The sequence below is a fragment of the Brassica oleracea genome, chromosome C9, assembly GCF_000695525.1.
Source record: "Brassica oleracea var. oleracea cultivar TO1000 chromosome C9, BOL, whole genome shotgun sequence".
NCBI lineage: Eukaryota > Viridiplantae > Streptophyta > Magnoliopsida > Brassicales > Brassicaceae > Brassica > Brassica oleracea.
Genome location: NC_027756.1, coordinates 1,070,501 through 1,083,753, shown reverse-complemented (window position 1 = coordinate 1,083,753; position 13,253 = coordinate 1,070,501). Strand labels below are relative to the sequence as shown.

Sequence of the window (13,253 nt, the reverse complement as noted above, 5' to 3'; positions counted from 1 at the left end):
GTTTAAAAAATTTTAGGTTCTTTCATGTTATGAAATCCAATCATTTTACTTAAAAAATTTAAGAACCTCAATAGTGTTCTACCATTGGACGAAGAAAAATTAAATTAGATTAACAAATGTTCTAAACATTTCAAATCACTATATTTATTACTAATTTATTGATTAGAGTCCATAAAGGGTTCTTATTGATGGACATGCTCTACGGCATCAATCTTTTAAATTCAAAGAGAGTAGCAAATTATGCTACCAAAGCCATTTTTAGTCAACATATAATGTTGTTCATGTGCTGTTTAATAAAATATATAATCTGGCTCTAACATCTAGGGATTAACAGCTATAATCTGGTTATAAATAATTTTGACCAATAAAACCTATAATTTGGTTATGACAGCTAAGGATTCCAAGACCCGCTACATTATCTTGATATTTAAATCCAGATCTGGATTCCAATCCAATTTACATTTTTAATTTAAACGTGTATATATATTTATATATGAAAATTCGAATATTTTAAGATGATGAATATTTTAGTTGAGAAAACTAGTATTTAAATATTGAACTAACTTATTTTATCAAACACGCAGACACTTCATTAATCAAACACAAATGATAAACTTTGCCCGAACCATATTAGATTCCATTTTAGTCAACATAAATTGTTTTGACAAAACAAAAATTGTAGTATAGATAATCTCTTGTAAATTTTCTTCTCGGTAACCAGCATAATTTGCATTTTATGAGATTTGAATCTCTGATTTTCTGGTATAAAAATATTAATGACCTATCAATTAAATCATTGAACTAAAAGATTTCCACATCAAAAACTCTAATTCAAAACTCTTTAAAATTTTAATCTCTAACCGATTTTATCTCCTTATGTTATCCCTCTTATTTCTCGTTTCGAAACCTAAAATATATATTTTCTTCAGATTGATGCTATTAACTTTCTCTTTTTTTAAAAAAAAATAAAAATATAAGCAATACCTTCTATTGGCAACACTAAAAAGCAGCAATATAATTAAATTACGAAAAAATAAAACTTGCATAATAAAAAACTATCCCATTTGGTGCAATTAGATAAATTACGAAATGAAAGAATATACATTATCTGAAATACTTTCATTATGTTAACGTTGTTTAATTTATAATTATTATTTTTAGAAAAATGCATAAACATTCTATCATAAGAAGAAATGAAACAAATTAAATATTACAAAATATTAGAATTATTTATTTATTTTAATATATTTTAAAGTAATAATTACTCTTTATGATGTTAATAAGCTAAATCACATTGTGTTCATTTAAACTTTTAAAATATTATTTTTTAATTAAAATATAAATAATTTTACAAAATGATCTACTTAACATACATTTTTAGGAGTTTTGTATTTTTTTTCTGTAAGCGTAACAAATATTGTGTGTCCGTAATTTATTTTTGTTCTGTTTAAATCTTTTGATTGAGAAAATATTTTTGGAGTCAAAGCACATATATTATTTCTTATGATGTTAATAAGCTAAATCACATTCTGTTCAATATTTTTGGAGTCAAAGCACATATATAATTACGTTTTTATGATGTTAGTAAGCTAAATCACATTGTGTTCATTTAAAATTTTAAAATATTATTTTTTAATTAAAATATAAATAATTTTACAAAATGATCTACTTAACATACATTTTTAGGAGTTTTGTATTTTTTTCTGTAAGCGCAACAAATATTGTGTGTCCGTAATTTATTTTTGTTCTATTTAAATCTTTTGATTTAGAAAATATTTTTGGAGTCAAAGCACATATATTATCTCCTCCAATCATAATATTACAAAAGATAATAGATTTTCTTACTTATTCACAAGGATGTGTATAAATGTCTTACCAGATTTCTGTTATACTTGGAACTTGTTATAAATTTCGAATTAACACATTATTTTTTCATTTCGAATCCATTACAAGTAGAGGCTCGCACCAAGTAAGAAAGTGCCCCTGAGAATTTGATTTCGCAGGTTCAGAATTTACTGAAGAAGCCATAGATATGGTCAGTGACTTCGTCGGGCTTCTCTTGCTGAAGGAAGTGACCAACACCTTCCATTACCACCACTTCTTGAAGGAATGGAACATGTTTCTTCAAACCACCTTCATGTATGTACTCCTTTGTTCCAGGGATGTTGTATGTTATGTCTAGATCACCCACAATGAATTTCGCAGGGACCTTGATCTGTAGACCGGCCCATGGAGCCGTTAGTTCCCAGCTTCTACAAGTTAGAGGAGGAAAGACCAGATCAACCACGAGGAGACATCATAATGATGGTGTTGAAATGAAAGACTTACAGGTTCATGGCGCGATAGTAGTTTAGTCCACCAGTGAAGCCTTTTTGGCTAAATTTTTCTGCATAGAAACTGACGTCTTCCTCAGTGAGCCAAGCAGGCAACGCAGGTGGATCAGGTAAACCTCTGAAACCAAGTGATTTGGGAATGCAAGGTGGGCCTGGATTACGCGATGTGAAGAATCTGTTTATTAACTTCTTCGTATCAACTTGAGCAAAGTCTTCCTCAATCTCTCCAGGCTCCTGAGACAAAAAAAAAAGAAAAACTCTGAATCATTAGTAATCTAGTATAGAGCAAACGGAAACAACAAGACTAATCAAACTTGCATTTACTCACAGCAACAATATACCCAAATAAAATAAACGACTTTGACTTTCTATTTGACTACTATAAAAATTGCAAATTGCATATTATATGCTAAGCTACTTTGAGCGTTGTATAGGTAGGTGATGATAGGTCCCATTTTCCATAGATCCCAGAGAAATAAATGGTGTCTGGTTTGTTGAGTAAGTTCCATTTCAGTACACATTGTCGCATTAGTTCAAAACTAGTCAAGCACCATCAAGGTTCCCCATTGCCTATGACAGAACGTAATTGCTATATTAAACCTGGAGAATCACTACTAACTTCACGCAACTAAACACCAAACAAGCAATTACCTATAAGCAATTTGCCTTTGATGATTAACCAATGTGGAAGGTCGATGAACTAACAGTATTCGATTCAACACATTCAGAGTACCCACCACTCATTAGCCTAGTCTTACAAGCAACCACATAAATAAATAAGTAAAGTAAAATAACTTTGACTTCCTATTTGACTACTATTAAAGAATTCAAATCATAAAAGCACATGCTCAACTACTTTGAGCTTTGTATAGGTAGGTGATATTACATAGCTCCAGTCAGCAATATTCCTCATTGCCCATGGCAAAAGAAGTAATGCAAATTAGATTTGCCCTGCAATATTCTACCAAAGCCTGCACCTTTGACGATTAACCAATGTGTGCAATGAATGAACAGGAAGCTCCAAATTTCTTTTTAAATTATACAGAGATATCATGTCTCCACAGAAGTGGTCTACACTAGTGACGTGTCGGTCTCCACGATGCCCGAAATGTTAATTCACTAGTGGCCAAGACTCGAAACCTTCGATTTCAACACACTCAACAACAGTACCTACCACTTGTTAACCTAATCTTTATCTTCAACATTGTGTTTAAAACTAAGCAAACTCCTGAACTCTGAGTTTCAATTCTGGTCTCACCTGAAACCTGCAGATATAGTAATCCTCACCAAACAAGGCCTTAAACGCATCGACAGGCTTCACAGAAGGATTCCTCGGATTAAACACGACGCTCGTGTTCACAAGCGCCTTGACTCGATCAGGCCTGATCATACACATCCACCACGCCACGATCGCTCCCCAGTCGTGGCCCACGAGGAACACCCGGTCAACGCCGAGCGAGTCCAGCAGCCCGACGAGGTCTCCGACGACGTGGAGCACGGTGTACGATTCATGTGACGGGGGAGAGTCGGAATCGCCGTAACCTCGGAGATCGGGGGCGATCGCGCGGTAGCCTAAGCCGGCGAAAGAGAGGAGCTGGCGGCGCCAAGAGTACCAGAGATCGGGGAAGCCGTGGAGGAAGAGGATCGCTGGACCTGAGCCGATTGAAGCCACGTGGAGGTTGATGCCGTTGGTGGAGATCGTCGTGTGCTCGATCTTCTCCATTGTTTCTCTCTCAGTTCTATCACTCTCAAGTGGTGCGGTTGCTTATGAACAACATTTAGTCTTATCTCTAATGCATTTATAGGCCCATTACAATAGTTTTCTCTTCTCTTTGCAAAAGAAAATGTAAATGTACGGTCGAATAAGTTGTTACCACGACACATCAACCTAAATTTGCATTGGCTGAAGCACTACAACCAATAGCAAAACAGTGGAATGAAGAGAAGCTGCTACCTACTATTAACAGAAGACGATTGTAATGCAGCTAGACGCATATACATGCCCAATTCCAAACACCATCGTCAAAAGAATCTCATGTGAGATGGATAAATAAACTATTCAGTCAGACTATTGGCTAGCTTCACGTTTCAGTGAGGAAACTATATAGCAACCAAAATTGAATATGGATGTAAAGCAAAATTCTGAAAGTCTACATTGGCTCCAAAAATCAACATTTCGTTTGGAGAGCAATTTATCAACTTAGGAACAGCTTTAGGCATATGCTCTATAGAGGTATTCACATTAATTTGTTATGTCCATGATATTCTTTTTTTTTTTTTTTTTTTTTTACCACTTCCTTTTCAATTGCTCGTATGTACTTGGCACTTGGAATCTATCAACTATATCAACAATGTGTCTACAACAAATATCTAAAGTCTAGAGAACAACATAACATCCATGTTATCACTACTTATATTGCCTACAACCAGGTCCGGTCCTGGGAGGAAACTAGGGGGGAAACATGAGCTTTCCGGCTCTCAATAGTCAATATTATCAAATATTTTCAATTCTCAATTTACAAAGTTTATTTCAGTTTAAAGGTAAAGTAGGTTAGTTTAATGCTCAATCCATAATTTTCAAGTCTTGCTATTTTCGGTCTTTTTTTTTCTTTTTAGCAACTCATGACCGGTACTGCATATATCAAAATCAAATCAACAATCTCTAGCCTTTTGGTTAATGTGGCGTCTGTGGAACGTTTTTTTTTTTTGGAATCCCTGGAAACAGCTAGGAAAGCAAATGAAGATGATTTGGAATGGAAACATTTGTTACTCGTGAACAATTAATGTAAAATGTCTTCTTTTTTTTTTTTTTGAGAAAGGGTTTACTATTAAAACAATGTATAACGGAGGGTGATTGGTTGAGATTTATCTTCCTACTTTAGTTTTATTTGTTTTTAAATCACAAAACTTTGTCAATCATGTTGTAGTTTTATTTTTAAAAGTTAAAGCCTACATCAAATTTTTATTAATTTTTACCAATCATGCTTTAACTTTATTTTTAAAACTACATTAAACAAAATAAAGTAAAATTTTTTCTTATGTAATTTAGGCAAAAAACCTACATCTTCTTCCCGTAGACCGTAGAATCTGTAAAATGAAAAAAATATCTATATATCAAATAAATTATATAATCATAATAAAAACTTTTATAAATATTTTAATATTGAATTTGGGTGTTTTTAAATTATTAAAATATTTAAATAATATATCAAATTTTAAATTACAATAAACTTTGATAATTTATAAGAAAAATATTAATATACATTAATACAAATTTAGAATGTGTTTTGAAATTTAAAGACAACACTAAAGATCATATGCTTGACTATATAGATCATTTACTGAAAAAATCAATATTTTCTTAGGGGTTGTTGACATTATAGATTTTGATAAAAGTTCAAAAATATGTAAAATATTGTTTTAATGCATAGTTGCATCATTCACTGATGAAGGTCAAAGAGGTTTAGAACTTTTGTTGTCTCCGTTTTTCTAGAAATAGCGATTTTATAGTGGTTAATCTACCAATTTATGGAGTATTATTAAGTTTTACTAAATTAATTGACAAAAAATTAAAATGATGCTCATGTACCGTGAAAAAGAGTTTAATATACATTAATACAAATGAAGAATGTGTTTAGAATTTTTAAAAGAACAGTAAAGATCATAGGCTTCAGTATATAAAGCATTTACTGAAAATTCAATATTTTCGTAGGGGGTTGGTTAACACATATGTTGGACCCAATTTTGGTCCATATGATAATGAGCCGCGACCAACAACATGTGCCTTAAGGAGCTGAAGCCCACAACGAGAATACGAGTTCGAGAAGGAGTCGCAGAGGTCGCGGAGATCGTGCAACAAGAAGCTAAGATTGCGGAGCTACCACAGAGATCTCGAAGTCGACTTACTATAAAGGAAGATGAGTGGAAACTGATGGACACACGTGGAAAACCCTAGAGAGAGCTACACACATACATCGACCTTATTTCCTCCCGTTCTTAGATTCTTTCCTTTATCGATCTCACTTGTGTAATTCGATCTAGTTCAACTTATTGTATTCGATCCTATTCATCAATAAAATCCATTTTTGCCTACTGGAAACTGTTAACATTGTTTTGTTCAAAAGATATTGTTGCATACATCTTTTATCTTCCCTAGATCAAACTCCCGATTAATATCAAATACTTAATGTAGATTTTAGGTTCTACAACATAGATTTTGAGAAAATTTCAAAAATGTGACAATATTGTTTTAATGCATAGTTGCATCATTCACTAACATATTATGAAGGTCAAAGAGGTTTGGAATTTTTTTTGTCTCCGTCTCTCTAGAAAATAGTGATTTTATAGTGGTTAGTCCACTAATTTAGAGAGTATTATGAAGTTTTAATAAATTAATTGACAAAAAATTAAAACGATGTCCATATACCATGAAAAATAGTTTAATATACATTAATACAAATGTAGAATGTATTTAGAAATTTTAAAACAACACTAAAAATCATAGACTTCAGTATATAAAGTATTTACCGAAAAATTCAATATTTTCGAAAATATGAATTTAATGTTTTAATGCATAGATCAAATCTCAACGTTTTGACAAATTCTTGTCTTTTTAGGTTTTAGCCGTCACGTTTCTTTTTGTGACTGTTTTGTATTATTGTATATAACACAAAACGTCAACGGTATGACCATGAAACCTAATTCTAATCGCATTAGAATTATGGACTAAGCCCATTTGTATTAGGGTATCTACAACCCCATTTTATTTTTTCTTCTAAAATGGAGTAAAAATGAAAATAGAGTAAAGATTGCTCCAACCCAACTCCAAATCTCATTGCATAATAGAGTTTACTCCATAAATAGAGTAATCTATTTTTTTTGTTCATCACTCCATTATGGAGTGAGAAATGAAGTAGAGTTAAATCATTTTTACTCCATTTTTATTTTTACTCCATTTTGGAGGAAAAAATAAAGTATTACATTGGAGATACTCTTAGTTAGCCCACGTGCAATCACTATTGCATACATGCATATATAAGTTATATACATATCGCATATGTATTTATTATATGTAAAATATATATCATATATATAACATAAATATAACTCTAAAATATTTATAATCCAATTCGATTAGGTGTGTGACCCCATAGGATCATATAATAATGAATTTTTAATTCATAGATTATAAGCGGTTTCTACCAAAACATTATAACCACTTAATATTATATGACGATTGCCTCTCGACGTTACGACTTTACCAAAAGTAAGAGTAAGTACAAATAATTTTAGGACATTCTCAGCATTTTTCTCAAGAGAAGAAGATCCTGTTACCATCAAGTTTATGGTAGTAGTCTAATGTTCACAATATTGTTAAATTATATATGTATGGTACCGGTTTTTTAGATCTGAAACTTATAATTAGGATCAAATTTTTTTCCGGATATAAATAGTATATGGTGAGTGAAGTTGATATTTTTATCTTATTGACCAACCATACATTTTGATGCTAAAACTTTATATGAGTGAGTTTATTAGATTTTATCTTATTGGCCATCAATATTTTTCCACCCTTAAATCATGTATAACCAGAGATTTAATTGGTTCATTTTTGTATTCCAATTTAGCTATAGCCATACGTATATTTTTTTCTAAAATACAAAAGAATTATAAATACTAAACTTTTTTACCGCTATTACTCCAAAAGTCATCCCAAATTCTAAAAAAAAATGAACCGTTTCATAATTTTTATGTCAGTTAGTGTTATGTGTTTTGAATATTTTGAGTTAGAAGCAGCATGCGCAGACAATACTATAATGATACATAACGGACTCACTCCACCTAATGTTCTCAACGTACATTGCAACGATGGAAAAAAGGATCTATTTGTACGAAATTTAAGAAGCGGTCGTTCAGCCTTTATCTGGTTCAACGAAAAGAATGGAGAAGCAAGGAAAGTGTACACATGTCTCCTGAGGCATGGGCCTAAATTGAAAAGTTTTCATAACGTTCAAGTGTATAGAGTAGCCTCTCATGAACGATGTGGTGAGTACCGTGAATGGACTGCGAAAGATGATGGAATTTATTTTATGAAAAATCGTATACCGCCGAGGGCACGTGCGCTTTCGTGGAAGAAAAAGTAATGTGCTTTTCTTTTAAAAAAAAAAAAATTAACACTTTCTTTTAATAAATACATATGCGATATGTATGCAACTTATATATGCATGTATGCAATAGTGATTGCACGTGGGCTAACATAATACAAATGGGCTTAGTCCATAATTCTAATGCGATTAGAATTAGGTTTCATGGTCATAACGTTGACGTTTTGTGTTATATACAAAAATAAACGTGACGGTTAAACCCTAAAAAGACAAAAGAGTTTGTCAAAACGTTGATCTATGCATTAAAACATTAAATTCATATTTTCGAAAATATTGAATTTTCTGGTAAATACTCTATATACTGAAGTCTATGATCTTCAGTGTTGTTTTAAAATTTCTAAATACATTCTACATTTGTATTAATGTATATTAAACCCTTTTCGTGGTACATAGACATCGTTTTAATTTTTTGTCAATTAATTTAGTAAAACTTCATAATACTCTTTAAATTAGTGGACTAACCACTATAAAATCACTATTTTCTAGAGAGACGAAGACAACAAAAGTTCTAAACCTCTTTGACCTTCATAATATGTTAGTGAAGGATGCAAACAATATTTTCACATTTTTGAATTTTTTTCAAAATATATGTATCCCCTACGAAAATATTGAATTTTTAGTAAATGCTTTATACTGAAGTCTATGATCTTTAATGTTCTTTTAAAATTTCTAAACACATTCTACATTTGTATTAATGTATATTAAACTCTCTTTCAAGGTACATGAGCATCAGTTTAATTTTTGTCAATTAATTTAGTAAAACTTCATAATACTCCCTAAATTGGTGGATTAACCACTATAAAATCGCTATTTCTAGAAAAACTGAGACAAAAAAGTTTCAAACCTCTTTAACTTTCATCATATATTATTGAAGGATGTAACTATGCATTAAAACAATATTTTCATATTTTTGAACTTTTATCAAAATCTATGTGTCAACAACCCTTAAGAAAATATTTATTTTTTCGGTAAATGATCTATATAGTCAAGCCTATGATCTTTAGTGTTGTTTTTAAATTTCAAAACACATTCTAAATTTGTATTAATGTATATTAATATTTTTTTATAAATTATCAAAGTTTATTGTAATTTAAAATTTGATATATAAAAAATATTTATATTATTTTAATATTTTAATAATTTAAAAACACCCAAATTTAAAATTAAAATATTTATAAAAGTTTTTATTATGATTATATAATTTATTTGATATATAGATTTTTTTTCATTTTACAGATTCTACGGTTTATAAAAAGAAGATGTAGGTTTTTTGCCTAAATTACATAAGAAAAAAATTTACTTTATGTTTTTTATGTAGCTTTAAAAATAAAGCTATAGCATGATTGGTAAAAAATAAAGCTATAGCATGATTGGTAAAAAATAATAAAAACTTGATAATAAAACTACAACATGATTGACAAAGTTTAGTGATTTAAAAATAAATAAAGCTAAAATAAGAAGATAAATCACAACCAATCATCCCAATGTCTTTGTATCCATCATTTATTCTAACAATATCTTCCAACTTTTGGATTCAGTAAATCATATGTCAAAAAAATGTAACTGAAATTACAATTATTATTTTATAGTATTCTCACATAAATGTCCAAAACTACAACGGTTTATTAAGGTTCTACTATGGACTAATAAAGTAATATAATCAAATACAAGAAATTACGAAAGTAAACCGGCCATATAAGGCACACCACTCTGAACCATCCACTCATCACCAAATAAGAAATTCGAAACCGTAAAATTATTCGCATCGGTTGAGTTGATCACGTGGTAACCTGGCCAAACCACCCGATTCGTGGTACTTGAACCGGGTCCGGTATTGTTATACTCTGCATAGTACAACGTACTCAATGCAAAATCTCCATTCCACTCTCTCCAACCAACCGGTTCAACAAAACCATCCAAGTATGATTGCATGAAAACCGTGCGTGAATACTCTTTCCACGGTCGTCCCAAATACGTTTTGACCGTATAGTTGCTCGAAGCCAGATCATCTGCAGGTCTAATCGTACAATTGTGGATCGAAGTTCCTGTGTTTTGGTTCGGGTCGGTACGACCTTGAGCAGTGATAGCGTTAAACTGGTTCGGTAACGGTTGTCTCGGATACAGATTACAATTTTGTAAGACAACAGCTGCGTTTCCGAATATGAAATCGACTGTTCCATATATGTCGCATTCTCTATAGAATTGTCTTAGTGAGTGAGTGTATAAAGTGTCTTGGTAAGCTTCGAAACTGCAGCTATAGAAGATGGAGAGATCGGCGCTGCTCCTCAACGCCACGGCCTGGTGCTTATCTGGTCCGGCCGTGTTCCGGAAAGTAATGTTTACCGCGACGAAGTTCGGCGATGTCACGGCTGAAAGAATAAACACACAACGATTATTCTTTTTCTCTAACAAATACTATAAAACAAAACGATAATAGTTGACCAAGATGAAAAAGAATTATTAATGCGTCTTGTCACTTATTCACTAGTCTCCTAGAAGTACTACAAAGTGTGTAATGTAGTGAGAAACGTGTTGAACTACTACTCATTTAAAGGTTCGATTCAATTCTTTTTGGTTAAAGTCAATCCAAAAATATGCGTCGGTAACATGCAAAAGTGTTTTGTATTTCTTTATTGCAAATATGACAAATATAGTAACTATTTTGAAAATACTCGTTTTAAGTATCATAAAAATTGTAAATTTGTGAAAATAAACTTTGAGCATATTAAAATTCATTAAGTTGAAAATTCATAAAATGAGACATGAATCTTAAAGAATTTAGTAACTCCTTGAATTCGAATCATTAGCTTTTAAAACTCATAGTTCAAAACTAATTGTGGTACTATCGGAACTAAACTTATTTATTTCTATATTTTTAAAAATAAACTTCTTTATTTCAATGTTATTTCAAGGTACTTGTTTTCATTAAATAACTACATAATATTAGAGTATATTAGTATCAGTATATTAATATTATGAATGTCATTTTGACACTTTTGACAACATTAGCTATTTTCATAATATTATACTACAAAATTCATAATATTAATTTTTTTTAGATATAATTAGTAGTTTTTTAACTAGCTTTTTTTGAACAACTTTTAAAACTATGCACCAGTAGTATTTTAACTAGCTACAAACTAAAGTCATTCATGCATGTGGAATAAAGCATATCATATCTCTTATGGACGTACCAAAAGTGGCGGAGTTGAAAGTGGTCCAACCGTCAACGACGCTCCGGTTACCGGTAATAATCGTACGGTTGATTCCGTCACCGATCATCATTAGATACCTTTTGTTCTTCGCGATCAATACGTTTTCGTCATAAACACCTGACGTCACGTAGATAACAAAGTATCCAGCTGTACCGTCGGTTTTGTTCGGCGCCACCGCAACTGCGTCCGTTATGGTCGTGAAATTCCCCGTTCCGTTTTGGTTCACCGTCACAATGTCACTCACAAGCACCGTGTTATCGTCATTGTCGTCGTCCGCGAGCTTCCTCCTGCTTAAAGACTCGTAAACGGCGCGCGTCTGTTCCGTCATCTTTAACGGCAGAGCTCCGTTACGAAAGTGACGGAGCGGCTTGTTATGAGAGTGAGTGTTCTTCGGGTGGGCCCAAGAGTAGCCGGTTTGTTTCTTCTTCTTTGGGACCCACCCTTTGGTGAACAAAGCGAGGGAAACGCTGAAAAGCTTCGTGTCGTTAATGAGAGGCAATGCGACGCCGTTCCGTATGGTCCACGAGGTGGAAGCCGCGGTGTTGACTCCGTCGAGACACGTTTGCTCGTTGGTCAACGCCGCGGAAAGAAGCGTTTGGATATCATCGGCTCTCGAAAACGACAGCGTTTTGGACGATGCGGTGACGTTGACGGTCTCGAACGACGTTGTGAGATAGTCCGTAGTGAGGCTAGCTAAGTCACGGCAGTCTTGGAGAGCTCCAACGACGGAGTGTGATAATAAGCCTTTGTTGCGTTTGAGGTATTTGTCTATCGTGCGTGTGAATTTTCGCGATTGCGTTAGTGACTTACGTAGGGAGAAGCGGCCGTAGTCCCGAACGTCCCCTTGTGACGTTTGTGGGAACACTGACTTGCAGAACTTGGGGTCCGGAGTCGTTTTGCAGATGCTGGAGGAAGAGTTTGATGAAGAAGTAAGGATTTGAGAAGCAATGAAGAGTGTTTGAAGAGACAAGAAGAGTGTAATGAGCAAGAGTTTTGGAAATGTCATGTTTCTGTTTAGTGTATTTGTTAAATGAATGTTTTGGTGTGATTTTGGAGAATTAGGTTTAGTGGGTTTATATAGAGTGGAGGAGGTTGGGAGGTGGTCCATATGAATGTTACTGACATGGAGAAAATTTTCACAAATAATCTAGTATAAATGTAGCTGTTGTGGCCGTATTTTCAATTGTTTTATTCAAAATCTAAGTTATGTGATGTGTTATTTAAATGTTTCCCCTTTTTATTTTAATTATAATATAACAAAACAACAATAATGCCGATCTATGTAGTTTTTTTCCAAGTCAATATCATGGAGTCTTGTGTGAGAAAAACGCGTTGTTACGTATATATTATATTCATCTAGAGCTGGAAATTTTAATCATTGCCCGCGGGCCCCGCCCAGTTTGACCCGCCACGGGGCGGGTGCGGATCGAACCATTTGAAATTTTTAAATCGCGGGTGCGGGTGCGGGTCGAGATTATTTTGAGCGGGGCGGGTGCGGATCAGCCAAATTTGAATCACGGGTATCCGCCAACCCGCAAATT

The 13,253-nt window shown here is 32.9% G+C and overlaps 2 protein-coding genes across 2 annotated transcripts; both read right to left on the bottom strand.

The window, feature by feature from the left end:
- Window positions 1–1,798: 1,798 nt before the first annotated feature.
- On the bottom strand, window positions 1,799–4,123 carry LOC106318544 (bifunctional epoxide hydrolase 2). Its single transcript, XM_013756568.1, has 3 exons — window positions 3,592–4,123; window positions 2,329–2,567; window positions 1,799–2,252 (listed from the first exon to the last, which is right to left on the bottom strand). The coding sequence occupies exons 1-3, from the start codon at window positions 4,054–4,056 to the stop codon at window positions 2,006–2,008; spliced, it is 951 nt and encodes a 316-aa protein (XP_013612022.1). The 5' UTR covers window positions 4,057–4,123; the 3' UTR covers window positions 1,799–2,005.
- Window positions 4,124–10,108: 5,985 nt separating this feature from the next.
- Window positions 10,109–12,766, bottom strand: LOC106318543 (probable pectinesterase/pectinesterase inhibitor 41). The gene is made up of 2 exons (XM_013756567.1): window positions 11,692–12,766; window positions 10,109–10,866 (listed from the first exon to the last, which is right to left on the bottom strand). Exons 1-2 carry the CDS (start codon window positions 12,716–12,718, stop codon window positions 10,172–10,174), a joined length of 1,722 nt encoding a protein of 573 aa, XP_013612021.1. The 5' UTR covers window positions 12,719–12,766; the 3' UTR covers window positions 10,109–10,171.
- Window positions 12,767–13,253: the final 487 nt, after the last annotated feature.